The following is a 27658-nucleotide window of genomic DNA, read 5'->3' as shown; positions in this document are numbered from 1 at the left end:
GTGACATAAGGGTGCAATTGGGAGTTTCCATTAACTCCTCTGGATTCCCCAGCTTCCACTCAGTGTGCTAGTTGTCTCAAAGAACCAACAGAACTGGGCTCCAATCAAGCCTGGTTTTAGGTCAATGGGCCTGAAAAGACTGCTTTAAATGAAGAGGTTTAATAGACTTAGCATTAGTACACAAATGCAACTTCATGAAGTTATCTTCTCCTCATGACACAACAAATGAATTGCTGCTTTAAAAACCTGAGTGGTGAAAACCGGAGTGGTGAAGACCACATTCGTTTTTACACATCTGTCTAAGTTACATGCACTCAACCATGGAATGAAAAAATTAAAGTCATAAGAGCAGGTACCAAGTTATTGCCAACTATACACAGAGGAAAAGGACAGTGATCGGGAAGTCCCAGCAGAGAGTCGTTAGGGGAAAGCAGAACCATCAAGAGAGTGAGCAAAAAGTGAAACGAAAGCTTTCTTTCAAAGCTGGAACGCTCTCATGGGGGTAACAGTAAGGTGTGTGGTTGTATTTTTTCTGAGTGCCCACTGCTGTGCAGAGTAACCAGCTGGGTGCTGGAGGAGGTCGGGGGGCAGATGACTGTTAAGGATACAGGGCTGGGTTTTCACAATTGTGTGGCTGTGCCACACAATTTTTCAAAGTCCTGATGGACCTTAGTGTTTGAATCGACTCTCATTTCCCCGTTTCGAGATTAGACTAGCCCAAAGAGGAACTGGTGGCTTTAGGAGAACTGCTGAACTTTGTGTTTCAGCAACAGCTTTCTTTCCCATCAGTTCAGTCTGCCCCAAGCCCGCTGGCCGCAGCTTAGGACGGGTGGGTCAGGCCAGGGCTGTCTGAGCCATGAACAGCTTCAGGGGTGCCCTTCTAATCTGGGCGGTGGCAACATGGGCTAAAACGGACACATCTTGGGGGGCGACCGAGGAGGCTGGGTTTCAAAATTGCAAGAATGCTTTAAAAGTGCCCGTTCTGCCTGTCTTGCCCGGAGGCGGCTGGGATAACCTGCGGAATGTGGACATGGGACGGGTGATGGAGTTGGCTTACAGACACTGCAGGACCACGGAAGACGGGCAGTACATCATCCCGGACCAGATCTTCACCATTCCCCAGAGGCAGAGCAACCTGGAGATGAACTCCAAAATCCTGGAGTCCTGGGTGAACTACCAGAGCAGCACCTCCAACTCCATCAACATGGAGCTCTCTCTTTTTTCCAAAGTCAACGGCAAGTTCTCCCTTGAGTTCCAGAGGATAAAGACCCTTCAGGTGAAGGACCAAGCTGTAACTACCCAGGTTCAGGTAAGAAACCTGGTCTACACAGTCAAAATCAACCCAGATGCAGAGCTAAGCTGGGGGTTTAAGAAGGCGCTCATGGACATCTCGGAGCAACTGGAGAACAACCAGACCCGGATGGCCACCTACTTGGCAGAACTCCTGGTCCTCAACTACGGCACCCATGTCATCAGCAGCGTGGACGCAGGGGCCGCTCTCATTCAGGAGGACCACATCAGGTCGTCCTTCCTGCAGGACAGTCAGAGCAGCCGCACCGCCGTGACCACGTCCGCTGGGATCACCTTCCTGAACATCGTGAACTTCAAATTCGAGGAGAACTACACCTCGCAGAACGCCTTCACCAGGAGCTACCTCTCCAACCGAACCAACTCCAGAGTTCAGAGCATCGGGGGACTTCCATTTTACCCAGGCATCACCCTCCAGGCCTGGCAGCAGGGCGTCACCGGCCACCTGGTGGCTATGGACCGAGCTGGCCTGCCTCTGCATTTCTTCATCAACCCCGAACGACTGCCTGACCTGCCGGGGCCCTTGGTGAGAAAGCTGTCCAAGACGGTGGAGGCGGCCGTGCGCAGGTATTATGCGGTCAACACCTACCCTGGCTGCACGGATCTCAGCTCGCCCAACTTCAACTTCCAAGCCAACACTGACGATGGTTCTTGCGAGGGGAAGATGACCAATTTCTCCTTCGGGGGAGTTTACCAGGAATGCACCCAGTTCTTGGGGAATGAGGTTGTCCAGCTCTGCCAGAACCTGGAGCAGAAGAATCCGCTGACTGGCAGCATGTCCTGCCCCTCTGGTTACTCCCCAGTCCAGCTGCTCGCCCAGACCCACGAGGAGGGGTACAACCACCTGGAGTGCTCACGCAAGTGTACCCTCTACATCTTCTGCAAGACCGTCTGTGAAGACGTGTTTCGAGTAGCCAGGGCTGAATTCAGGGCTTTTTGGTGTGCAGCCAGTGGCCAAGTATCTGAAAACTCGGGGCTCCTTTTTGGCGGGCTCTTCAGTGGTAAGAGCATAAATCCTCTGACCAATGCCCAGTCATGCCCAGCCGGCTATTTTCAACTGAGACTTTTTGAAAACCTTAAGGTATGTGCCTCTCAGGACTATGAGTTGGGATATAGATTTTCTGTCCCCTTTGGTGGGTTCTTTAGCTGTGTGGTGGGGAACCCCTTGGTGGATTCTGCTGCATCCAAAGATATGGGGGCACCTTCTCTAAAAAAGTGTCCAGGGGGCTTCAGCCAACACCTAGCCCTCATCAGCGACGGGTGCCAAGTGTCTTACTGTGTCAAAGCTGGGCTTTTTACGGGAGGGTCTCTGCCTGCTGTCAGACTCCCTCCTTACACCCGACCACCCCTCATGAGTCAGGCGGCCACCAACACTGTCCTGGTGACTAACCCCGAGACGGCCAGCTCCTGGATTAAAGACCCCCAGACCCACCAGTGGAGGCTGGGGGAGCCCCTGGAACTTCGCAGGGCCATGAGAGTTATCCACGGAGACAGCGAGGGTCTGTCTGGAGGAGCAGCCGCGGGGCTCACCCTGGGGGTGACCGTCGCCCTGGCAGGGGTCATCTCCCTGGCCATCTATGGCGCCCGGAAGTCCAGGAAAAGGGGATACCAGGCCCTCCAGGATGAGAAGCAGAGTTTGGCTGCAGGCGCTGCCGTGAATGGAGATGCCCTTGACCAAGAGCAGGCACAGAGCCCTGCTTAGACTCTCCCAGGACACCGCTCCCCTCCTCCCCGGCCAGACCTTCAAGCATGGCTTTCATCTCTTTCTCTCTCCACTCTGCCCTTCTAAGTACTGCTGGGTCAAGTGCGACAGAAGGCCTTGTGGGGCTGGGGCTTTCTAGGTCTCTGGGCCAGGAAGTAAACAGAGCCACATGGACAACGTTGGGAGAGGGGTTGGAGGGCAGTTGTGACTTTTTAAGCAAAAGTCATCCTAAAACTTGAGGGGGTCATCTCTTCTCAGTGTGTGTCATTTTCTTCACCTGAAAGCTTATGTACAAGAAGGACAAGAGAGAATGTTCATATTTGGATTTGAAGATGTATTTAATATGAGGTCAGCCATGGTTTCCAATTCATGAGCTCTAAAGATGTCTTTAAATGTTACCCTCCCACTATTTTGTGTTTTTTGAAAGCTGTCTGGATTTCACACTCCCAGAAAAGCCCCTGGAAGACACAGGAGGTCCTGCCTGGCTATCGCATTCCATTTTTGAGGTACTGATGGCTGTGTCATCTTCTCTGGACCATCTCAGCATCCTCTGAACCAGGAGATGGTGTCTAGACCAAGCCCACTCTTTTCAAGCTCCCCACAATTAAGACTTACTGAGACCAGGCCACTCTTGGGCTTCAGACTAGTGTCGTAAAGCCCTCAGAGAATACTTTAACATTTAAACTTCTCTTAGGAGGTCAAGGGAGAAGGGGTGGTTTGGAGACCAGCAGTGAATGAAGGGTGAAAGCTAGAAAAGATTCTGGTGCTCTTGGGGAACTGGAATTCTTACCCACAACCAGCTGCCTGGCTTCGTCCTCTCAGCGTATGCTAAGCGGGGCAAAGAAAAGAGCTGCAGGTTTGGCTAGATCAAGCATGACTCTCTCATGTTCTGTTACCCAGGTACCATCCCTCCCTCATCCATAGATGACCATCCCCCCTTTCTATTCTCCCATCACATGCACACACCCACATCAATGCACACATACACACACCCCACATTCCAAAATTTTTCTGGGGGTAGAAGACAAGAAAGATGCAAGAAATCAAAGTGAACCTACAGCTAATTATCACTTCATCCCCCAAATCTGAACAAGATAGAACCCGTTCTTTTCTTTTCTCCAGCAGAAAGGAGGTTGACATGATCAGATAAGTGTTCTTAAATGAAACGAAAAAAGACCCCCAGCATCATTTGTGGCGCGTTTATTTCAGTCCCACGCTGGCTCCCCTGGGACACCTCACGAAATGCATGATTGTCACCTGGCATTTGATGCTTTGCCTAGTTTTAAGAATGGCCTCGCCTAATTGTAATTATTAGGGTGACTCCATTAATAATCTGCACCATATTTTTAAAGCTATATATTTCTTCACCAAATCGAATGTCATGGGTGAGTTATCCTCTATGAAGGATAATTTGTCCTGTCCTCATTTAACACCTGCAGTCACAAGTTTGGCTTCTACCAGGTCCTTTTTCTGGGAGCTTGAACTGTCCCAGATCGTGGGAAGACAAGAGGGAAGTCATACAGTCACTCCCACTACGATACAGAGGCATGACTCACAGAACTGGAGCTGAGCTCTCAGCCAGACAGAGATTTCTACAACTTCTGTACTAAACCTCTGCTTCTTAAGCATTAAAATGCCTTCCCTTACCTCTGGGGGTTTTGTGGGTATGTTTCAGCCAAGCTGACCACTTTCCTGCTGATACTGACTTGCCTGTGAGTTCTTGAAGATTACTGAGTGGGATAAACAAAGTATACCTCTAACCTCTGAGACTTTTCACGTGCTAACAGCCCACTGAAATGAAAAGTTCTTCACCAACTTACACTTCTAACAACGTTGCACATAAACATGCATTAAAGTGTGTGCGTGAGGAGCGCGTTCTCTATTCATCCACAGGAAATCAGGAGACAGCCTGCGGTTTGCATTCATCAAGTCCCTTTACAAAATCCAAACCCTGATGGGGTTGCATAGGTTCTGCTCTCTGAGTCCTGCTTTCTTGACTGGCTAGCTCAGGTTGGAGTCTGTGGAAACACTGACCCAGACTTCCAGGAAAACCACACTCCACAGGGTGTCAGCAACAAGGACACATTGGGGTGACAAAAGCCCCTTTGCAATTGCATTTTATCTTTGTGTTCTCATTCAAATCGGGATTTGAAAAACTGGAGGAGGAAATGGCCACCCACTCCACTATTCTTGCCTGTGAAATCTCATGGACAGAGGAGCCTGGTGGGCGACAGTCCCTGGGGTCGAAGAGCTGGACACCACTTAGCAATCGAGCACATCTGAAAAACACAGCCTGTAAGCTACTGAAACATACCCGATATTGTGGCCAAGTGAAGGGAACTTTAAGAAGCAAACACTCATGGTTTTTAAGACGGTCTTTCCCCTACCGTTTCACTTGTTTCCGCTGCCAGGTCATGTTTCTTTGGAGGAACAAGAAGTCAAAGTAGGTTACTTGGTCAAATGTGTGGGTAAAGAAGACGTAAATAGGAGTAGAAAAAGGGACGCTCCCATTCAGTGGAAGCGCTTGCGGTTGCTCACGGACTGGGGGAGGTTCCCCAAGTCCTCACCTGTAGGCGATGGACGGAAAGCAGGCTGAGGACAGTTTGTGGTTGTTGTTTGCCGTTTATTGTTCCGCACATAAACCTCATGAGCACCAGGTGGCGATGTCCACTCACAGAGCAACACCAAGGACTTCAGAACACACCAGTTACAGTGATTTACAACAGGACAGTCACCCGCTCTCCCCCAGAACCACCCCCCCGCCCCGCCGCCCCCCATCAATGCCAGGGACCACAGACCAGGAAAAGAGGACAGGGCCCTCCCTTGTACCACACAGGACCTCCCCCTCAACCATCTCATGCCCACAACACCAGGACGAGCATTGGACCAGGCGTGAAACCACAGAGAAGTCCAGGCTTCCCAAAAGGGGGATGAAAACAAAGGCAACTACACACACACACACACACACACACACACACACACGATCCACCTTTCAAGGGATGAGCATTAACAGGGTTTGTCTCCAGTCCCACGTGTCCTCCCTGGAGACTCAGGAGGGGAGAAATGAGGCTGCTGGTGCTGAGACGATGAGAGGGCGGGCGTGGGATTCCCTGCAAGGGGCAGGGGACACAGCAGGGCTTCTGGCGGGAGGACTTCCTGCATCCGAGTGATGGATGCACAGGACCTCTGCTGGCGGGGGTTCTCGCCCAACCCAGGGCTGTACCTTTTCAGGTTGGCATGAGAGAGAGGGCAGAGGCATGCCCCTCCCACCCCCTTTGCCTGGCACAGTGTTAGAAGGGACATGAACAGTTCCTTCTGCCCAAAAGTCCCACTAGAAGAGCAGCAGATGAGGTAGCCCCTACGAGCATCTTGGGAAGAGACACAGGCCATCAGTACTCTCAGCATCCTGAGAGGGGTAGGCTGGAAGGTGTGAAGACGACTCTCAAAGAGGTACCGCCTGCCTGCCTTTCCCCTGCAGCCTCTTCTCTCTGCCCTGGGCCCGGCTCCTTCTCCACCTGCACCTTCTTCTGCCCAACCCAGGGAAATGAGTCTCTCCGCACGGCCCTCTCCCAGTTATCACCCTCCCTTCTTTCACCACCTGTCTACCTGCCGGCTCCGGGCCTGTTTTCTCGTTCCTGTGGGTGAGGAGCCCGGAGGATCCTGGACAAGGATGCTGAAGGAGGGTGGGGGTGTAGCCGGGCTTATGATGAGGCCTGTCTCTGGCACAGGGTGGTCCGGCAACGGGCATGGGCTGACGTCAAACGCTAAGGGAGGGAGAGAGGCCTTCTCCCGTTGAGTTCGGATGTTTCCTTCCCGGCTGCGGCAGGAAACTGCCCCGTGGTGCGGTGGGCTGGGGGCCAGTCTCCTGGTCTGCTGGTGAGATAAAGGGCTGATGGGTGAGGCTGGAAGGCCTCCTGCCAGAGCGCCCTTCGCTGGAGCTAACTAATACCCCCAAAGCAACTTGGCAACTAACACTTTCACGTCTTCTGCCACGTGGAAGAGGAGGACGAGCTCAGCACCAGTGCCTCCGCTCCTCAGAATGTCTGCAGGCCTGAGAGCAGGACACTCAGAGCCGACCCTTGGAAAAGCTTGGCTGCGCTTCTAACTTCAGTACCGCGTCTGAAGGCTTTTCCATTTCCATTTTTCCAGCATCGAAAACCTTCCAAATACTATGAAATATATGTGCATATATATATACATATATATATATATGTCAGACCCCCAGACACGAGGTATATAAATTCGAATTAGGATCCAGAGCAACTTCCCCCAAGCACGGAGTTCAGAGAATCCACTTTCAAAGGGGGCAGAATTGGGGTTCCCTTCTTCATCCCCTGTCTCTCCTCCCTGACCCCCAACTATCTCCTTCATGGGTGCCGAAGGGAATGTGGGGGACAGGCAGGGTCTTGGGCCACAACCCTGACACAGGTTGGACTGGACCCCAAGGTGGTCCCAACCCTGCTGGGAAAGGGCTAGAGGCTCCCTCATGTGCTGGGCCAGCCTGTCATTGCAGAGGAAGATGAGGGTCCCCGCACACCTCCAGGCTCATTAGACAACGTGCATGGAGACCTGCTGAGGTCCTCGTGGACCAGCTCAGATCCCACCTTGCGAGAGATATACAAAGGGGCCCGTCCCCCCACCTCCTCCCACCCCCCCCCCCCACCCCCCCGCCCAAGCACAGCCCTGTCTCGGTCTGGGTTCATGTTGACTAGGGGACGGGTGTCAGTGAGACACGTCGAGGAACCGCTGCCTGGCTGTTTCAGTCCCATCAGAACTGGGGTCTGACCGTTTGCAGAACCAGAGTGTGAGATCACGATGGGACCCTCTGCCAACCTGGCCCAGCGGCAGAGCCTGGTCCCGCGCGGTGCACTCGCGCATGCGCGCGCGCACACACACACACACACACACACACACACGCGTCCACGGATGGCACGGAGCCCAGCCTGGGCTCCGCTCACAGTGGCTGGATGAATCACGGAATCTTTGAGCTGGTCTGGGATGAGTTGGAAGAGTTGGGCTCCTCTCCCTGAGGACTAATTCAGATGCTAAGTGGGACGCAGGCTCTGGTCTGATCAGAGAGAGGCGGGAGACATCGCGCCCCAGAGAGGAATCCCAGAGTCCCTCCGTCTGCATAAGAGAATCGGGTGCCTCTTTGGACAGGGCAGAGGGGTGAGCAGGAGGCGGGAGCAGCCCGGACCGCGATGGGAGCTGAGATGCTCCCGGAAGCCCTCGCTGCCCTCGCCCCCTCTTGGTGAGAAGCACTTCCTCACTGCACATCGAGGCATTGGTTGCCGATGCCGCAGCGGCTCACTCCTCTGCCCCTCAGTCTTGCACAGTGAGAGCGCCTCACCTCCAGGGGATGAGAGAAAAGTAGAAACCCCGCTCTCCAAGCAGAGTGGCAGCAGCGAGAAGCCGGCCAAGGCGGGCGCCCCTGGCTTCACAAGGCCAGGGTAAGAGGTGCCCGTGCCCCACGTGTGCTGACAGTGCCCCCTGCTGGGGGCTGGGGGTGGTGTGAGGGGGGGAGTCCCTGCCTGCCCAGCACCGACGCTCCACGGAACAGACGAGGGCGGCCCTCACCCCGTCCCGCGGCCCCTGCGCCTTGGATGAGGTTTGTGAATGACATCCCCTTATTCACTCTGGCTCCCCGCTGTGGCCGGAAGGATGGGAGATGGAGACGGCACAAGGGGCTCGGGAGGGCACGGCACCAACTTCCACCCTGACTCTCCCTCCTTCCTGCCCTGTGGTTCCCACACCCCTGCCACCCCGAAGCCCCATCCACCCCCCTCCCCCAGCTCAGTCCTTCTCCTGGGCAGCGCTGTCCTCGGAAATGCCCTGGGCGGCCAGCTCGGCCAGCACGTTATCCAGGTAGTTGGCATCTGGGTAGCCGTGGCCAGTGAGGTTAGAGCCGAACTCTGTCTTGTGATGGACTTCATTCCAGATGACGGTGTCTGACTCGCCCGTGGTGCTGGACGTCCCGATGGCGAAGATAAGGCGGCGGTCCCAGGCCACGAGAAGCAGCTTCAGGACCTGAGAGAAAACAGGGGAGATCAGTGCCAGACAGGCTGTGCTGGTCAAAGGCCATCCGCAGGGAGAACGCCTCCCCTGCCCTGGGGTCCCAGCCCTGCTGGCACGACAGTGCTCCAAGAGGCACAGGGAATGGGCAGGAGCTGGGAAGTGGACTCAAGGACCTGGCTCCCCTGCCCTGGGGTCCCAGCCCTGCCCACACCACGTGCTCCAAGAAGCACAGGGAATGGGCAGGAGCTGGGAAGTGGACTCAAGGACCTGGCAGGTTCAGTCTTGACTCTGTCATGGACAAACTGTGTGGCCTTGGGCAAGTTACATGACCTCTCTGAGCTTCCAGTGGTACCGCTTACCCTCAAAGGTTGTGAGCGTCTTAGGGGGCCCCACATGCAGAGTGCTTTCACAGCAGTGCCTGGTATATCCACTCAACTAATGTTAGGGCCCAGCATCACGCACGCTGTCGCTTCAGTTGCGTCCAGCTCTTTGTGATCCCATGGACCGTAGGCCACCAGACTCCTCTGTCCATGGGATTTTCCAGGCAAGAATACTGGAGTGGGCTGCCATTTCATGCTCCAGGGGAGCTTCCCGACCAGGGATCGGACTCACATCTCTTACATCTCCTGCACTAGGTAGGTTCTTTACTGCGAGCACCACCTGGGAAACCAGCATCATAGCTGCATTTTAAAAGCTGGGATCTAGGAATCTGAGGCTCTTAGGAGCGATCTGAGATCTGAGCCGTGCCCACCGCCACCAGCACCGGGGTGCGGCATGAACTGACTCACAGCTAACGCTGCGCAGCGCTTCTCCAGGGCATGGCAGGCAGGTCTGACCTCTTCCAGGCCATTTCATAGTTATTTTTTCGTCCGGTCCTCATATCCACCTGTGGCTGTGAGATTCAGATGGGAAATCTAGCCCCAGGTCTGGCAGGCGCTGTCATCACCTCTGAGTTACGGGTGAGGCTCAGAGAGGCGTGAGGACGTGCGGAATGTCTCAGTGCAGCTACACGGAGAACAGCCTTGGTTGAGGAGGACGAATGCCTGACACCCTGACCAGTGTGAGGAAGGCACCTGATAACAATGCATTGGGTTCAAAACTGAACGGCTGTAAACAGGGTGTGAACGGGAGGTGAGGAAACTTCATGAGATCCGAGTGGCAGGGGCTTCCTAGTGGCTCCGAGGTAAAGAACCCGCCTGCCAGTGCAGGTGATGTGGGTTTGATTCCTGAGCTGGGAAGATCCCACAGGCCTCAGAGCTCATGAGCCACGACAATTCGGAGCTGCAACTGCTGAGACCTTGTGCCCCAACGACTGCAGCGATGGAAGCTCCTGCACCCCAGCGCCCATGCTCTGCAACAAGAGAAGGCACTGCAGCTAGAGGAAAGTCTGTGTGGTGAAGAGCCCACTTGAAGACCCAGCACAGAAAGAAAGAAAGAAAGAAAAGGCTGGAAGATGCTGAAGCTAAGAGCCACCGTTTCCTGGCCACTTACTGGCCGAGTGCCAGGCTCTGGTCCACCTAATGGTCCTAAGCCAGGCTCTGGGTCACCTGATGGTCCTAACAGCTGGCTATGACAGGTGCTCACTGTCCCTTCTCCGCGGAAGAAGATAACAGATATGTCTGGGTCATGCAGCTCAAAAGTGCCAGAGCGGGCCCGGACTCAGGACTGCCTGCCTTTACACTCTGGTCTCGGGCACGACTCTGCTGACCCGCAGGTGGGCATCAGGATAGATTTCACGGAGGGGATGTTTGTGAGCTGAGTTGCAGAGAGCGGGGAGGATTTGAGGTGTATGAATAGAGAAGAATGTTCAGGCGCAGGAAAGACATATGGTCCAAGGCGTAGGTCACTGTTGCCAGCACACCGGGCATTTCACAAGATGCTTATTGCTATTGCTGGTTAGTTGTTAACCTGCATCCGGCTCTTCGGTGACCCCACGGACTGCAGCCCGGCCTGGCTCCTCTGACCATGGAATTTCCCAAGCAAGAACACTGGAGTAGATTGCCATTTCCTTTTCCAGGGAATCGTCCCAACCCAGGGGTCAAACCCACATCTCCTGCCTTGGCCGCTGGGTTCTTTACCACTAAGCCACCAAGGGAGCCTTTCACGAATGCCGCGTGTGCTAGCGGCTCAGCCGTGTGCTACTCAGCAACTCCTTGGACTGTAGCCGCCAGGCTTCTCTGCCCATGGGATCCTCCAGGCAAGGATACTGGAGTGGGTTGCCGTTTCCTCCTCCAGGGGACCCTTCCGACTCAGGGATTGAACCCAGGTCTCCCACACTGCAGGCAGATTTTTCACAAATGTGAAGAAACTCTTCACAAAAAAGAATTCTTCATTTAACTCTTACAACATCCTGCCCACAGAGCTAGAAATAATCCCACTCTTTCAGAGATTAGGAGACTGACACTTAAATCAACCCCATGTCCATTTCCCACACGCGCTAAACGGCAGGACTAGGATCCGAAGCCAGGCTGGTCTGGCTTCAAAGCTTACACTCTATCACCTCGCTCTGCAAAGGAACCCAGGGTGAGGGTCTGAGAACAGCAAGCATGGGGGGTTAAAGGCGAGGAGCTGGTGGGAAGGGAAGATTCAGACCCAAACTGTGGAGGTCCCGTCTACTGAACTGAGAAAGCCGTCCTTGTAAGGAAAGCCGTCCCAGCAGCTTCGCGTTGTTTTCTCCCACTTTATTTCTGTTAAACGAAGGACACTGACGTGAGAAACTGTGTTTTAGAATCACTATTCTGGTGACAGATAACTAGTGTGGAGGATTAGGAAAAGATTCAAGTGGTTCGGAGGGCAGTGCAGGGAGGAGTGTGTGTCTCAGGGCTATGTTCATGCACCCAACATGGTTCCAGGGATACAGAGCACAGTAAGTCCCCGAGATATGAGTGAGTTCTGTTCTGATAGCGCATCCGTAAGTCCAATGCATTTGTAAGTCCAAACCCTGCTAACACAGCTATACAGTACTATACGATAATGTTAGCTTATAATACTTTTCACACAAATATTACATAAAAAACAAACAAAAAATAAGGAAAACATTTTTAATCTTACAGTACAGTACCTCGGATGTGAGAGTTGAACTATAAAGAAAGCTGAGTGCCAAAGAATTGATGCTTTTGAACTGTGGTGTTGGGGAAGACTCTTGAGAGTCCCTTGGACTGCAAAGAGATCTAACCAGTCCATCCTAAAGGAGATCAGCCCTGAGTGTTCATTGGAAGGACTGATGCTGAAGCTGAAACTCCAATACTCCAGCTACCTGATGTGAAGAACTGACTCACTGGAAAAGACTCTGATGCTTCGAAAGACTGAAGGTAGGAGAAGGGGATGACAGAGGATGAGATGGTTGGATGGCATCATCGACTCAATGGACATGAGTTTGAGTAAACTCGGGGTATTGGTGACGGACAGGGAGGCCTGGCGTGCTATGGTCCATGGGGTTGCAAAGAGTCGGACCCAACTGAGCAACTGAACGGAACTGGACAGCACCCTGAAAAGCGTAGCACGACAGCTGGCACACAGAGGCCGGCATCGAGTGGACAGGCAAGAAGAGTCCCTGATTAGAGGAGGGAGAGGACGTGGGAGGTGGTGGAGCTGAGGGACCATCAGCAACAGGAGACGGGGGGCGAGCTGCAGCATCACTCACGCCTGATGCTGGTGGAACCCACACTCGCATCTTGGAAAGTTCACAACTTGAAGGTTCCCATGTAGGGGACTTAGTGTATGTCATTAACACAAAGAAGGAGATCTGGCAGAGAAACAGCTCTTGGCAAGGGGATTCACATTTTAACCACAGGACTTGATGGTGGCTGCAGGTCTCGGGTGTAGAGACTTGCTGGCTCTGGGCAAACGGGTACCAGGACTGCCCCTGAAGACTAATCTGGGGACACTGCACTGGGCACCTCCTCAGGATGACGTGGTTGACTCTCTTGTTGTCCCAGACTCTCCGCTTCTCCAGCTGTGAGTGACTGTAGGCCCGCTTTTTGCCGAGGAGCCTCCTGGTAAGCAGGACACCAGCTCCTGGTCTGGCTTGCTCATGACTTGGGGGAGCCTATGAAAGGCACAGGGCTTCCCTGGTGGTGCAGATGGTAAAGAATCTGCTTCCCAATGCAGAAGATGTGGGTTCAATCCCTGGGTTGGGAAGATCCCCTGGAGGAGGAAATGGCAACCCACCCCAGTATTCTTGCCTGGGAAATCCCACGGACAGAGGAGGCTGGCGGGCTATAGTCCACAGGGTCACAACTTAGAGTTGGACACAACTTAGCATCTGCACAGCATGAGCAGAAGTGACAAGCTTCAGGGGGAAGCTTTGATGGGATTGCAGAATCCACTCGGATTCTCTCTTGGTCCTCTGCCCCATTCCATGGGGAGGGAATGGACCTGGGAAGCCAATCTCTTTCCCCCTGAATTTTAGAACCAGATCCTTGAAAGCTGACCCACAGCAGCCACTGAGCCATAGTCAGTAACGCGCAAACTGTATGAGAAATAAACGCTAGCTGGAGGAAGCCACCGAGATTTCGAGGCTGTTTGTTACGTGCCATGACCTAGAGAGCTAACCAAGACGCACCTCTTGGCCAATAAATCAACAGTTCTTTTCGCTTTTGAGATCAGGAAAGGTTTTTAAAAACCTAGCGATTTTTCTGGGCTTATCCGCAGAAAAAATGAACATGAAATTGTAATTCTAACTTTCAAGTTCATAGAACCACTGAAGCCTCCCCCGGAGTCACTAGGAATCCAGAAACCCAGAGACTTTTCCCTCTGCTCTTTTGGGGAAAGTCAAAGTATTCACTGACTGAGTCCCTGGTGGCTCAGTGGTAAAGAATCTGCCTGCCAATGCCAGCAACTTGGGTTCGATCCCTGGGTTGAGAAGATCTCCCAGAGAAGGAAATGGCAACCCACTCCAGTATTCTTGCCTGGGAAATCCCACGGACAGAGGAGGCTGGTGGGCTATAGTCCATGGGGTCACAAAAAGTCACCCATGACTTAGCAACTAAATAACAACAAAAATCTTCATTACAGAAAACATTAAAATCCCACAGATTAAGATTCCTGCCCAGAGCGGTGCTTCCCAAGCACTCAGGTGCTGTCAGGCCCCCTGAGATCCAGTTAAATGAAGTAGTTCTAAGGTCCTGTATTTACATCGAGCTCCCAGGTGTTGCTACTGCTGCTCTTCCCAGGACCTGCCAGTAAGCAGCAAAGCTCTAGAGGAGGAACCTAAAGTAGATGAATTATTGCCCGTAAAATCCAGGGGAGAAAAAAGCCAAAAGTCCAGCCCCCATCGTCCTACAAAAGCGAAACTGTAATCACATCTCTTCACTCCTCTAGCTAACTCCACTACGACTTGGGACCTTTTGTTTTTGGACCCAGACCATTTGTAAAGTCTTTATTGAATCTGTTACAATATTGCTTCTGTTTTCATTTTGTGATTTGACTGCAAGGAGTCAGGGATCTTAGTTCCCCGACCAGGAGCCACACCTGCACCCTTGCATGAGAAGGCAGAGTTTTGATGCTGGACCATCAGGGAAGTCTCTCTACGGCACTTGATTACACAGGCATCTAGAGCTGAGAGACCAGGCTCTGCTCAGCACCACTGGGAGGACCTGTCCTCACCTTTCTCCCTTTCTCGCTGTCCGGGAGGTAACAATGTCGAGGGAAGCCACGGGCGCTGAAGCTTTTCCCAGGATTTGGGTGTTCCGGCCCCTGAAAGCAGCAAAAAGAGAGCAGAGAGCATTTTTTAAAGTTTTTCAGATAAGGGTTGTGACTGATCCAAATACTGATGGATCCAAATATTATCCATATAATAATAGCCATCGAGTCTAGACAGAGAACAGACCCAAGGAGTGATGGGGTGGTGGTTTAACACATACTGGGGTCCTTGGACCCGGGTCAGGACTCAGAGCGGGGGCCTCCCAGCTGTGTGAGCCGGAGCTGCCATCGCTGAGGCTGTCGGTGTCCCAGGCCTCAAGGAGGGAAGACGTGCAATGCTCGCCTTGTAGGACGCGAGGTTAGGCGAGCCTGGCGCACTCTCAGAGCCCAGGAGCTGTCTATTTCATCTTGGTCAGCATCGCCTCCGGCTCTTCTGTTTCACAAAAGAGGAGAACTGCAGCCCAGAGGTTAAATGACTTCCGGAACGTTAACGGCTTTGCCAGAACCTCAGCCCAGGTTTCCTGGCTTGCATTCTGGATTGTTTCACCGCTGAACTGCTCAGAATGACCCAAGTGCTTCCGAGCTCTGAGCCAAGAGCCGAGAGATCAGAATGACATGAATGGCTCTCGGGGATTTTCTCCTCGGTCCTCATGGGTGTCAGTCTGTTTCCTTATTGAACAATATGTCTTGGCATCTGCTTGACTAAAAATCTCCTAAGATCTCAACTGTTACCACCCAGCATCCCTGTGAAGCAAGCCGTCACAGGCCACTGGGGGGAAAGAAACTGAAGCGGAGTTTAGCCAAAAGCCAGTGCTCCTAATCAGGGTTAGAACAACCTACAGGCCCGTTTGAGAAGCTCATGAAAAATGAAGGATTTCCTCCCACTGTCAATACACATATCTCTCCCCTACACACACGGGCTTGTGTATCATTTCTGAGCAGCCCGGCCCCTCCTCAGAGGGTATGAAACCCTGTTTTAAAATCCCTTCTAGACGAAGCCAATAGAATATGGAAGATTCCACACCGCTCCTGGCACAAGCTGTCACACAGGAGACCAGCAACCATCTCCCGGCTGAACAAACGAATGAGTGAGCAAATGGGTCGTAACCAAACTTCGAGAAAACACAGATTTCCAATTTTCCCTTACGATACACAACAGCTCCAAAACAATTTAAAAATTATGTGATTAAAGCAAAAATGAATCCCATGGTTCAGACTGTCTGCGATTTTGCAAACTGAGCAGCAGGAGTCCAGTGAAGCCTCAGGGAAGGAGAGGTTACAAGGATCGGAGAGAGGCAGCAGTGTCTTCTGGGAGACGCAGGACCGGAAGCTTCTGAATGTGATGTTCATGTGGAAACACACTGACAACATTCCCGCAGCCAGGGCTGTTTCTAAGCCAGGCTGGATGACTGGTGGCCCATTCTGACCGCGGCTCCGCTCCCCTCTCCTGCCCAGGACTTGTCTGTCGTGTGGCCAGTGCAGAATCCTGCCTCGCACCAGCCAAGCTCAGCAGTCACAACTTGCCCTGGGCCTCCTCACAGCTTCTCCCCCAGAGAATCATCTCCGGCAGGCAAGGCAGAGCTTACAGGTCCTCACTTCGCACAACAGCCCAAGCCCACGTGGCCCTTGGAGTCTCCAGGGATGGACGTGGCATGGAGGATATAACCGCTGACTCTCGGGGGAGGCCTATGGGCCAGCTGCCAGGATAGCGCCCTTCGACACAAGCCTGGGCTTTCCTGGGGGAGCCGTGGCGCCTACAGGGGCGGCAGGCGGGTGCCTCTGGACCCTTGTGTGGGCTCTCCACCCTCTGGTCCTGAAGCCTGGAAAAACACCGCGTCCTCCCACGTGGTTTCCCCACCCCAAACTCTGGCCCCTGCAGTCTGTCCCGCTTCCCACCAAGGCCACGGGCTATTTCTTGGGATTTCCATATTTCCATTCATTTCCCCAGCAGCCCCCTCGGCAGCCCTAGAGTCACCCCTGAAGTCTCGTTTGTCCTCACATCCAACTGTGTTGCCCTGGTCCAGAGTCCTCCTGGGGTCACTGCCGGAAGCAGTGGTCCCCTAACTGGGTGGTGACGTCATCTCGACTCTTTGGCCAGACTGGCTTTGCTAAAGCATCATCCCAACCATGTGACCTCCCATGATCCTAGCCACCCGCCCAACGACCTTCAAGGACCAGCCGTGCCCCCGGCCTGCCAAGCAGAGTCCGAGGTCCCCACCCCAGTGGTCAGGGCCTCCCCAGACCAGGTCGCTGTCTCCACCCCCTGCCTGCTCCCTCCTCCTCCCCATCACTCAGGCAACTCAACCCAAATTAAACTTCTTTACGGGCCTCCTACAGCCCTCCTGTCTCTCCTCCAAATCTCCGCTGTGCCCGCCAACTAAAACATGTTCTCCTTTATGGTCGCCAGGGGGAAGGGATGGAGGGAAGGGCTAGTTAGGGAGTCCGGGATGGACTGCACACACTGCTGTATTTAATAGGGACAGCACGTGCAGCTCTGTGCAATGTTATGTGGCAGCCTGGACGGGAGGGGAGAATGGATACCTGTACACGCACGGCTGAGTCCCTGTGCTGCTCACCTGCAACTATCACAGCACTGTTAATCGGCTGTATCCCGGTGTGGGTTTCCCTCGTGGCTCATCTGGTAGAGTCCACCTGCAATTCGGGAGACCTGGGTTCGATCCCTGGGTTGGGAAGATCCCCTGGAGAAGGGAAAGGCTACCTACTCCAGCATTCTGGCCTGGAGAACTCCATGGATAGTCCACGGGGTCGCAAAGAGTTGGACAGGACTGAGTGACTTTCACTTTCACTTTCTATATCCCAGTATAAACTAAAAAGTCAACGAAATAATAAAACGCTAAAAGCTTTCTCTTCCATTTCTTCATCTTTGCTCTACTACCGAAGGCCCTGCCCCAGAAAGGCTCCTCTGACTCCCCCAGACAGACAGGCAGGCATAGGCCCCCTTCCTTGCCCTGACAAGTAGGATGCTCAAAAATGATGGGGCCCAGGTACTGAGCACCTTGGTCCTGTGCCCGGGACCTTCATATGCACACACAAACATTATCGCCCATCTTTACAAAACCCCTGCATATTGGCCTCATGGTTGTGCAGATAAAGAAACACGGCTCAGGAGAGTCCAGCGGTCAAGGCCCAAAATCCCTTGCAAAGGAGGAAGTCACCCGAGGATCAGAGCCCGGGCCCAATGGAGGCTGAAGGCCTTGTCTTGTCCCGGTGCCTCTTTGCACCCTGCTTCCCACGGCTTGTGCACACCAGTTTTCACTCTAGAGCTCAGTGACGTGCACTTATTTCTTCTTGACCAGTTGCTAATTCTTCCGAAGGAGAGCCGTGGTTTTCGCCCAGCTCTTCTGCAGGCTGTGGCGTTTCCCCGTTTTGTTTCTTCCCGGTCCCGCTAGAATGGGGCTTCGCAGGCGTAAAGACTGTGTCTCTGTCGCCCATCACTCTTGCTCTAGCCCCTGGTTTGGCCTAGAGTTGACGCTCAGATATTTGTAAATAAAAGATAAAAGGGAGGAAGGCAAGGAGGAAGGAGGAGAGGAGGGTAAACTAACAAATATCTGGTAAATAAAGGGATCCAGGGAGCCCCCTAGAACATTTAGAAAAAGCTTCAGTGTAGGAAGGAAGGGCCATTTGTATCTGTTGTTCAGTCGCTCAGTCATGTCCTACTTTTTACGACCCTGTGGACTGTGGTCCGCCAGGCTCCTCTGTCCATGGGATTCTCCAGGCAAGAACACTGGAGTGGGTTGCCATTTCCTTCTCCAGGGGATCTTCCTGGACCAGGAATCAAACCCACATGTCCTGCATTAGCAGGCGGAATCTTTAAGCCACCTGGGAAACCCCACGTTTGTATTTACTGCCTGGGAAATTGTTCAGTTTCTTCCTATGGGCTGTCTTTAGAAGAATCACAAGAAGAAAGACACGTCCACAAAAGTCAAGGACTAACAATTTACACACGCAAATACCGCCTGACAAAAAAGATTCTACTTCTAGAAAATTATCCTATGGAGGTACTCACAGGCGTGAGAGGTTATTCATTATGGCATTATTTGTTAAAGCAAAAGGTTGGAAACAATCCATACGCCCATCACAAGGAGACTGCTGAATACAAATTACGGCCCTTTATACAAGGGATGATTATGCAAAGCTAAGCAAGAATGTGGAAGTTCTCTTTCTATGGCCCTGGGAAGATCTACAGACTATATTGTGCGTTGAAATTACAGCTTGCAGAACAGTGTGGTTGATACGTCACCCTTTGCGTGAAGCTGGGAGGAGCGGAAGAAGTCTTTGTTGCAAATGCACAAAGGACCCTGGAAGGTGCGTAAGAAAGTAAGGATAGGGGTGGCGAGGGGGAGGGGGAGGCTGGAAGGAGGGGCCTCAGAGTGGGAAGGAGACTGTCCACAGTGCAACATCGTCTTAGCAGCGCAGGCTGCTCTCACAGAATGACAGCAAAAACAACAGAAATTCATTTTTCACAGTTCCTGGGGCTGGGGAGCTTAAGACCAAGGTGTGGGCAGACTCAGGGTCTGATGAGACTCTAGCACGCAAATTGCTTGCTTTCACAGGTTCACAGCTGGAGCTGAAGAGGCCCTAAGAGGAATTATACCTTCAGCCTCATCTCGCTCTGGTTTAGATGATATTTAAAAAGACTTTGGACCTAGATTTTAAAGTGCGTGCTGGAGCCCTTCCCTGGCAGTCCTGGGGCTGCTCTGCACTGCCAAAGCAGGGGACCTGAGTTCGATCCCTGGTCAGGGAACCAGATCCCACATCAGGGAGCTAGATCCCACATGCCACAAGGAAGACCCGGAGCAGCCAAATAAACAAATAAACACTTTAAAAAAATGAATGAAAGTGGGTGCTGGACTGTGTGAAGAATTTGGGGACTACTGGGATGTGAGAGTTGGACTGTGAAGAAGGCTGAGAGCCGAAGAATTGATGCTTTTGAACTGTGGTGTTGGAGAAGACTCTTGAGAGTCCCTTGGACTGCAAGGAGATCCAACCAGTCCATTCTAAAGGAGATCAGTCTTGGGTGTTCTTTGGAAGGACTGATGCTAAAGATGAAACTCCAGTACTTTGGCCACCTCATGCAAAGAGTTGACTCATTGGAAAAGACTCTGATGCTGGGAGGGATTGGGGGCAGGAGGAGAAGGCTGGATGAGACGGCTGGATGGCATCACTGACTCGATGGATGTGAGTCTGACTGAACTCCGGGAGTTGGTGATGGACAGGGAGGCCTGGCGTGCTGCGATTTATGGGGTTGCAAAGAGTCGGACACAACTGAGCAACTGAACTGAACTGAACTGAACTGGGACAGAATGAATGTATTTTGTGGGTAGGAAGGACACAAATTTTCAGAGGCCAGGGGCAAAAAGCTATAATTGAAAGTCTGGGTTCCCACCAAAATTAATACTCTGAAATCTCACCCCCAATGTGATGGTATTAGGAGGTGGGAGTGTTCTGCGGTGGGCGATTAGGTGAAGCCATTATGAATGGGGTCATGTGTGTGTGTGTGTGTTAGTTGCTCAGTCGTGTCTGACTCTTTGCGACTCCATGGACTGTAGCCCACCAGACTCCTCTGTCCATGGGATTCTCCAGGCAAGAAGACTGGACTGGGATGCTGTTTCCTTCTCTGATGAACATGGTTAGCACCCTTATAAAGCAGACACTAGACAGCCCCTCACACTACTGTCACGTTAGGACACAGTGAGAGGATGGTCTACGAACCAGGAAGAGGGTTTCACCAGACCCTGAGTCTGCCAGCACTTTGATCTTGAACGTCTCAGCCTCCACAAGCATGAAAAGTAAATTTCTGTTGTTTAAAACGGAGAGATTGGGATTGACATGTACACACCACTATCTATAAAACAGAGAACTAATAAAGGACGGCTGCATAGCACAGGGGATCCCACTCAGCACTCGGTAATGACCTATATGGGAAACGAATTTAAGAAAGAGTGGATATATGTATATATGTATAACTGCAACCATGAAATTAAAAGACGCTTACTCCTTGGAAGGAAAGTTATGACCAACCTAGACAGCATATTAAAAAGCAGAGACATCATTTTTGTCAACAAAGGTCCATCTAGTCAAAGCTATGATTTTCCCAGTAGTCATGTATGGATGTGAGAGTTGGACCATAAAGAAGGCTGAGTGCCAAAGAATTGATGCTTTTGAACTGTGGTGTTGGAGAAGACTCTTGAGAGCCCCTTGGACACCAAGGAGATCCAACCAGTCCATCCTAAAGGAGATCATTCCTGGCTGTTCATTGGAAGGACTGATGTTGAAGCTGAGACTCCAATACTTTGGCCACCTCATGCGAAGAGTTGACTTATTTGAAAAAAACCCTGATGCTGGGAAAGATTGAAGGCAGGAGGAGAAGGGGATGACAGAGGATGAGATGGTTGGATGGCATCACTGACTCAATGGACATGAGTTTGAATAAACTCCGGGGGTTGGTGATGGGCAGGGAGGCCTGGCATGCTGTGGTTCATGGGGTCGCAAAGAGTTGGACATGACTGAGCGACTGAACAATAGCCGCAACTGAATCCCTTTGCTGTACAACAGAACGTGGGAAACCAACTGTACTCCAATCATTTTTTTTTAAGTGTGTGTTTTTTGTTCTCTTTAAAAATTTTATATCGATGCGTGTGTGCTGAGTCACCTGTCATGTCCGACTCTTTGTGACCCCCGGGACTGCAGCCCACCAGGCTCCTCTGTCCATGGGATTCTCCAGGCAAGGATACTGGAGTGGAGTGCCGTGCCCTCCTCCAGGGCATCTTCCCAACCCAGGGATCAAGCCGGGGTCTCCTGTGGCTCCTACACTACAGGCAGATTCTGCACTGCCGAGCCCCAGGGAATAGCTGATCAACCATGTTCTGTGAGCTTCAGGTGCACAGAAAGACGGGTTAGACATGAACACATTCCGTGTTTTTCCTTGGTCACAGCGGCCTGAGTGACTAAAGACAAACACCGACCTGCGAACATTTAAATACGAAGTCATGAAAGCCAGTGGCCAAGGGCGGGCTGACCTGGATGCCGGGGGGGATGCTGTAGATGATCCGGATGGTTCTGCAGTCCGGGTGGCCAGGCAAGGAGTGGGGGATGACGTGGTACTCCATCTTCCCTGGAGGCTGGGTGCCCGTCTTCACCCCGTAAATGGTCTTACAGGTCGGACACTGCAAACTCCCATCCTGAAGAGACAAGGCCCGAACTTCCAGTGTGGGAAACAGGTTTGGTCAGGACCACCCCACCCAACCCCAAAAGGTACCAGAGATAAAGGGCTGGTGTGTTAGTCACTGTCGTGTCCGACTCTTTGCGACCCCAGGGACAGTAGCCTGCCAGGTTCCTCTGTCCATGGGATTCTCCAGGCAAGAAGACGAGTGGGTTGCCATGCCCTTCTCCAGGGGATCTTCCTGATCCAGGGATGGAACCTGGGTTTCCTGAATTGCAGGCAGATTCTGCACTGTCTGAGTCACCAGGGAAGCCCCAAGAAGTTGGGGTCGGGGCAAAATGCACCCACACCAGTCCTAAATCTTAGCTGCTCCCCTGCCTGCTATCGGGGCCACTGAAAGGTGAAGTTTTCTCCAAAGCAACAGGAGGAACACTCCATACCAGCCCCGGGCTCCATGCTCAGGGACATATAAGAAAGACCTCATCCTTAAGAGGGAGAAGGAAATGGCACCCCACTCCAGTGCTCTTGCCTGGAGAATCCCAGGGATGGGGGAGCCTGGTGGGCTGCCGTCTGTGGGGTCGCACAGAGTCGGACACGACTGAAGCGACTTAGCAGCAGCACCATCCTGAAGAAGGGGACCAGGATTTACCCTGCTTATCAGGGCTCTGGGGGGCTCCCCGGGTGACTAAGCGACTAGCACCTCCACTTTGAGGGTTCTGTTGGGGCAATGGCAGGGGACTCTGGATTCAGTGAGGTGAGGAATCCTGGTTTCACAGCAGGACCTTGTGAAGTGCTGTCTGGGGGGAGAGCCTGGACAGTAAACCCTATTCCCAGGCTTGAAAACAGACAGGGGGTGGGGAGGAGCCCATGAGTGGGCAGGGAGTGACGTGTGTACAAAGTGCCGTCACGCAGCTGGGACCAGAGCTCTCCAGGACATCCGGGTCTCCTCGGGGAAGACGGGGACCCACTGCAGGGCTATTTAAGGATGCTTCCACCCCAACCCCACTCATTTAAAGAAACAGCTTGCTTTCAGCTTGTGTTCGTGTGATCAAAGGGTGGGAAGCCAAGGTCAGGGTTCCACTCTCTGCTCTGGTCTCAACTTGCTTCATGACCTTGGATGAATCACCCCGTTTCTCTCTGGGCCCTTTTCACTGCTTTTAAAGAAAATAAAAAAGGCATACTTCAAAGTGTAAGTGCAAAAGAGGATAAGAGATCGTGTCCGCACCCTTTTTGAAGCACCATGGAAATAAACGCAAAGGTATGAGATTACTCTTATACGCAGTTATCAAAAGGAGAACGAAGGTGCTAAGAAACCCCTTTAAATCCAAAATAACCTCTTCAAAGGCCGAGTCCCAGTGAAACTTTTTATTGCAGGGTCAGGAAATTGAGCAGGGAATCAGGGGATCCAGACACACAGCGTCCATCAATAACTGAGCTCTCTGAGACACAGAAAGATCCCAACATCGGCACTTTGGGAATTTCAACCATAGGGCTACATTAGGATGAAGGGAAAAAAGTCACAGTACAAAGGAGGTGTCAATTTGAATAAAAAGGGTTGAAAGTGTTAGTCACTCAGTCACGTTGGACTCTTTGTGACCCTACAGACAGCAGCCTGCCGGGCTCCTCTGTCCATAGAGGGTTCTCCAGGCAAGGATACTGGAGTGTAGCCTTTCCCTCCTCCAGGGAATCTTCCCGACCCAGGGATCGAACCCGGGTTTCCTGCATTGCAGGCAGATTCCTCACCGTCTCAGCCACCGGGGAGCCCCTTTCCCTTTTCCTTCACACTTTCAGCATGTTAGGAAGTAGGGATTGTTCTATCTCCATTTTCCAGACAGGAAATGAAATCTCAGAGAGATTGAAAATCTTGCTGCCCGCACTCATTGGCCCCTCAGCCAAGGTTTGCGCTTGGGTAGGCCGCCTTTACTATTTTCCCCCAGCAGGATAAGGACAGGGCAGCCCCTGAAGGCCAGACATACTTTTGGATGAATAAATGGCAGGAGGATATCACAAAAATCCCAGACCCTGCTGCAGTCCCAGCTGGGCCTGGAGAAATGAGAATTCGGAATCCCATAGACGGGGTCAAGGTGACCCAGGCCTGGGACAGAACATGAGAAATGCCGAGGGCTTTAGGCGCTGGTGGCTCAGACGGTAAACGTAAAGCATCTGTCTACAATTCGGGAGACCTGGGTTCAATCCCTGGTTTGGGAAGATCTCCTGGAGAAGGAAATGGCAACCCACTCCAGTAGTCTTGCCTGGAAAATCCCATGGATGGAGGAGCCTGGTAGGCTACAGTCCATGGGGTCGCAAAGAGTTGGACACGACTAAGCGACTTCGCTTTCATTTTAGGCGCGGTACGGAGAGACTTATCATCTGAGGACACACCCAGGTTCCTGGAAACCAGCTCTAACAGGGGACTGACGCTCCACTATCATTGGTGGGTAAGACAGGATCACACAGCCCTCCCCTCCAACAGCGGACCTTAAGGGCCTTCCAGCCATCCTTTGACAAAACCTTTAGTGCTTTTGAAAGGACAATGAAAGGTGCCAAAGATCATGAATGTAACTGAAAAGCACCAGGCCTGGGAGGAGGAAGGGTGCCTGGGGAGTCCTGTGCCAGCACGAACGGACACTCACCACGGGCTCATCATTGCAGAAAACTCCCTTCCAAACCTCGGGGACGGACGCCTGCACCTCAGACCACCACGCAGTGCAGACACTGGGAGGAGCTGGGTTGGTTGTTGTTGCTGTTTAGCCATTCAGTCCTGTCCAACTCTTCTGCGACCCCGTGGACTGTAGCCCACCAGGCTCCTCTGTCCATGGGATTATCTCAGCAAGAATACTAGAGCGGGCTGCCATTATCCTTCCCCAGGGGATCTTCCTGACCCAGGGATAAAGCTTGAGTCTCCTGTATTGGCAGGCGGATTCCTTCCTGCTGAGCCACCAGGGAAGCTCTGGGAAGCTAGGCAGCATAGCCCAAAAGGAAGGTGCAGACAGATTCTGCCAGCATAGTAATTTTGCGGAAAACTGATCAGGCTGGGAACAACCAAGCTCGTCACTCCTGCTCCTCTGGGGTACCCCTGTTTGCAAGCTCAGTCGCTTCAGTCATGTCTGACTCTTTGCGACCCTAAGGCCCTTGGCCTGGCAGACTCCCCTGTCCGTGGGACTGTCCAGGCAAGACTACTAGAGTGGTTGCCATGCCCTCCTCCAGGGGATCTTCCCCACCCAGGGATTAAACCCACGTCTCCTGCACTGCAGCTGGATTCTTCACCGTTGAGCCACCAGGGAAGCCTGGGGGTGCCTCTAAGACCCCCCGAAGCCCCTGGGTGCCACTCCAATAAGGCCTCCAGGCTTGGGTGCTGCCTGGGAGGCGGTGGCACGCCCTGAGCTGGCACCCACCTTGTTGCCGTTGTTGTACATGGCCACCAAGCAATAGACGTGGTAGACATGGCCGCACCGGGACAGCTTGCCCACCAGGTCCGGCTTGACCGTGGGCTGGGGGCCCTTGTAGCCGGACGGGGCCGTGAGACGCTCCATGCAGATGGTGCAATCCTGGGGGTGGAAAAGGGGGCAGAGGAGGGAGACCGTCAGCCCCACTCGGCCTGAGGCCCCACTTGGCCTGGGGCCCACAGCGCCTCCACGGGCTTCCAGCGTGATCTCAGCGGCCAAGCGGGCTGCTACTGCTGCTCTTCCAGAAAGCCTACAGACTGGGGAACACGTGCTTCTGAGAATCTGGACAGAATTCTGCTTCCTTGGCACAGCAGAGTAACTCTTGAACTAACTAATACCTGATGGTGATACATGTTAACTTAGGCTGCGAAAAAGAATGATAGCCCCTCCTTGGGGGCTGTGACTGTCCTTCCGTGGGATCCCTCAGTGGTCTGTGGAGGAAACCAACACTTGCTGATTTGGCCCACTGACCATTTGCTTATTTAAGCGGGACGTTTGCAAAGGAACTGTATTTGAAGTGCCCTGGAGAGGCTGCAGCGTGTCTCAGCATCTGGGGCTGGATGATTCTTTGCTGAGGACTTCCCTGCTGGTCCGGTGGATCACAATCCACCTGCTGATGAAGGGGACATGGGTTTGACCCCTGGTCCAGAAAGATCCCATACGCCGCAGGGCAACTAAGCCCGCACACGGCAACTACTGAAGCCCTGTGTTCCAGAGCCTGTGGTCTAGAACAAAGGAGGAGGCAGCAGAGAATGAGACGCCAGATGGGTCGCATCGCCAACTCAGTGGACACGACTCCAAGCAAACTCCGGGAGGCAGAGGAGGACAGGGGAGCCTGGCAGGCTGCAGTCCACGTGGCCGCAGAGAGTCAGGCCTGACTCAGCAACTGAACAAGAACCGTTCGCTGCAGCTGCTGTCCCAGGCCTTCCTGAGGAAGGTGGTGGTTTAGCAGCACCTTTGGCCTTGGCCTGCTGGATGCCACCAGCATCTCCTCCCCCCTCCAGTTCTGTAAAATCACCTCTGGTTGAGAATCTCTGATCACCATCAAGCCCATTTTTAAGTCGGTTCCCATAGCTTATCACACCACTTTGCTTAAATTCACAGTAAGGCAGTTGAGCATCAGTCAGCGGTTTGCTGAACAGGCAGGTGTGAGAAGTTAAGCCACAGCTGTGGCCTAGGACATCCAGTCTGACCAGCTCTGCGTCGGTCGGGACCCAGAAAGCAGCGCCGGCCACCTCCTGCAGAAAGCTGGCTGGGGGGATGACTGGGGGGCGGGGAGGGCGAACCCCGTCCCACCGGCCCTGGACTCACCTCGTCTGGCGGATGCCGAAGTTTCTGCAGATACTTCTTCAGCACTTCTTCCGGGGTTTTCCCTGCGGGGACAGGGTGATCAGGGGCCACCAAGACAAGCTGGACATGCCAGAGAGGCGGGCGTTGTTAGGCAGGCTCAGAGCTTTCAGAAAAGACGAGGAACCATCGCGCAGTTGGGCTTAAGGATGGGAAGGGGACACGGGGAGGACGCGGGAGCCAGCTGGTCTGAGGCGGGGGTGCTAACGTTCGCCTGTCTCCCGCCATCACCTCCCTGACCCCGGCCTGCCTGATCGCAGCGAGCCCGCTTGTTCACCGGCACGGGCCGAGCGGGCTTCCCTTCCCCAACGTCAAAGAGCCTGGACCTGCCCAAAGGCTGCATGAGCTAACAGTAACGAAAGCTCTCTGGACACAGTTTCACATTTTGAAACACTGGGCCGGTTTATGGCATTCCTTTCACAATGTGCAAAGGACTGTCTTGATCTGTAGCGTGGCGTCGAAGCGCCATCGTTTTGCGGGAAACCGGGACTTGACGACCGCGGCTTTCTGACGGCCTTCCTCCGGTCGACGCTGCGGTCGCTGCCCAGCAGTGGGGAGAGGATGCCGTGTCCTGGCAGGGGCAGTGACTCTGGGATTTGTGGGGAGGGGGAGCCAGGCCCCTAAGAGGCAGCCTGGACTAAAAGCAGCGGTTGGCATGAGACAGCCCTGCCAAGGGGCAGGAAGGAATAAAGGGGTGGAGCCTCCTTGGCAACTCCCTGAACTTCTCTGAGCTTCTGTTTCTCACCGAGACAGCAGGCAAGAACAATAGCACCTGCTCAGAGGGGCGCTTGGACAATTAAACGCGACGTCCAATTAAATGGACCTACAGCCCTGTGGCACTTTGCCTGCTAAGAGTCGGGTAAGTGCTGTTAATAATAACAGGAAGAATGGGAAAGCGCAAAATCCCATCGTTTCCTATGAGACCGCCAGGAAGACGAGCGAGTTCATTTAAGCAGAGGAATGTCGACAGGCTGGAAAAGCAGGACAAGGGTTTCACGAAGTGGGTCTTCCAAT

General features: G+C 53.1%; 2 protein-coding genes across 2 annotated transcripts in view; one reads left to right on the top strand and one right to left on the bottom strand.

The window, feature by feature from the left end:
- The first annotated feature begins 451 nt into the window (after positions 1-451).
- Positions 452-3408, top strand: MPEG1 (macrophage expressed 1). The gene has a single exon (XM_069553241.1). The coding sequence runs from the start codon at positions 857-859 to the stop codon at positions 3008-3010; it is 2154 nt and encodes a 717-aa protein (XP_069409342.1). The 5' UTR covers positions 452-856; the 3' UTR covers positions 3011-3408.
- Positions 3409-5612: 2204 nt separating this feature from the next.
- DTX4 (deltex E3 ubiquitin ligase 4) overlaps positions 5613-27658 on the bottom strand; it is a 41162-nt gene continuing 19116 nt past the window's right edge. Inside the window, exons 5-9 of the mRNA XM_069553242.1 lie at positions 26609-26670; positions 25247-25399; positions 21709-21870; positions 14633-14722; positions 5613-9037 (exon numbers count right to left, since the gene is read on the bottom strand). Of these exons, the coding sequence (XP_069409343.1) occupies positions 8804-9037; positions 14633-14722; positions 21709-21870; positions 25247-25399; positions 26609-26670 (701 nt within the window). The 3' untranslated portion in view covers positions 5613-8803. The remainder of the gene's footprint in view (positions 9038-14632; positions 14723-21708; positions 21871-25246; positions 25400-26608; positions 26671-27658) is intronic.

The sequence above is a fragment of the Ovis canadensis genome, chromosome 15, assembly GCF_042477335.2.
Source record: "Ovis canadensis isolate MfBH-ARS-UI-01 breed Bighorn chromosome 15, ARS-UI_OviCan_v2, whole genome shotgun sequence".
In the NCBI taxonomy this organism is placed as follows: Eukaryota; Metazoa; Chordata; class Mammalia; order Artiodactyla; family Bovidae; genus Ovis; species Ovis canadensis.
The sequence above is the reverse complement of the archived record's forward strand: the minus strand, read 5'-3'. Positions and strand labels throughout refer to the sequence as shown.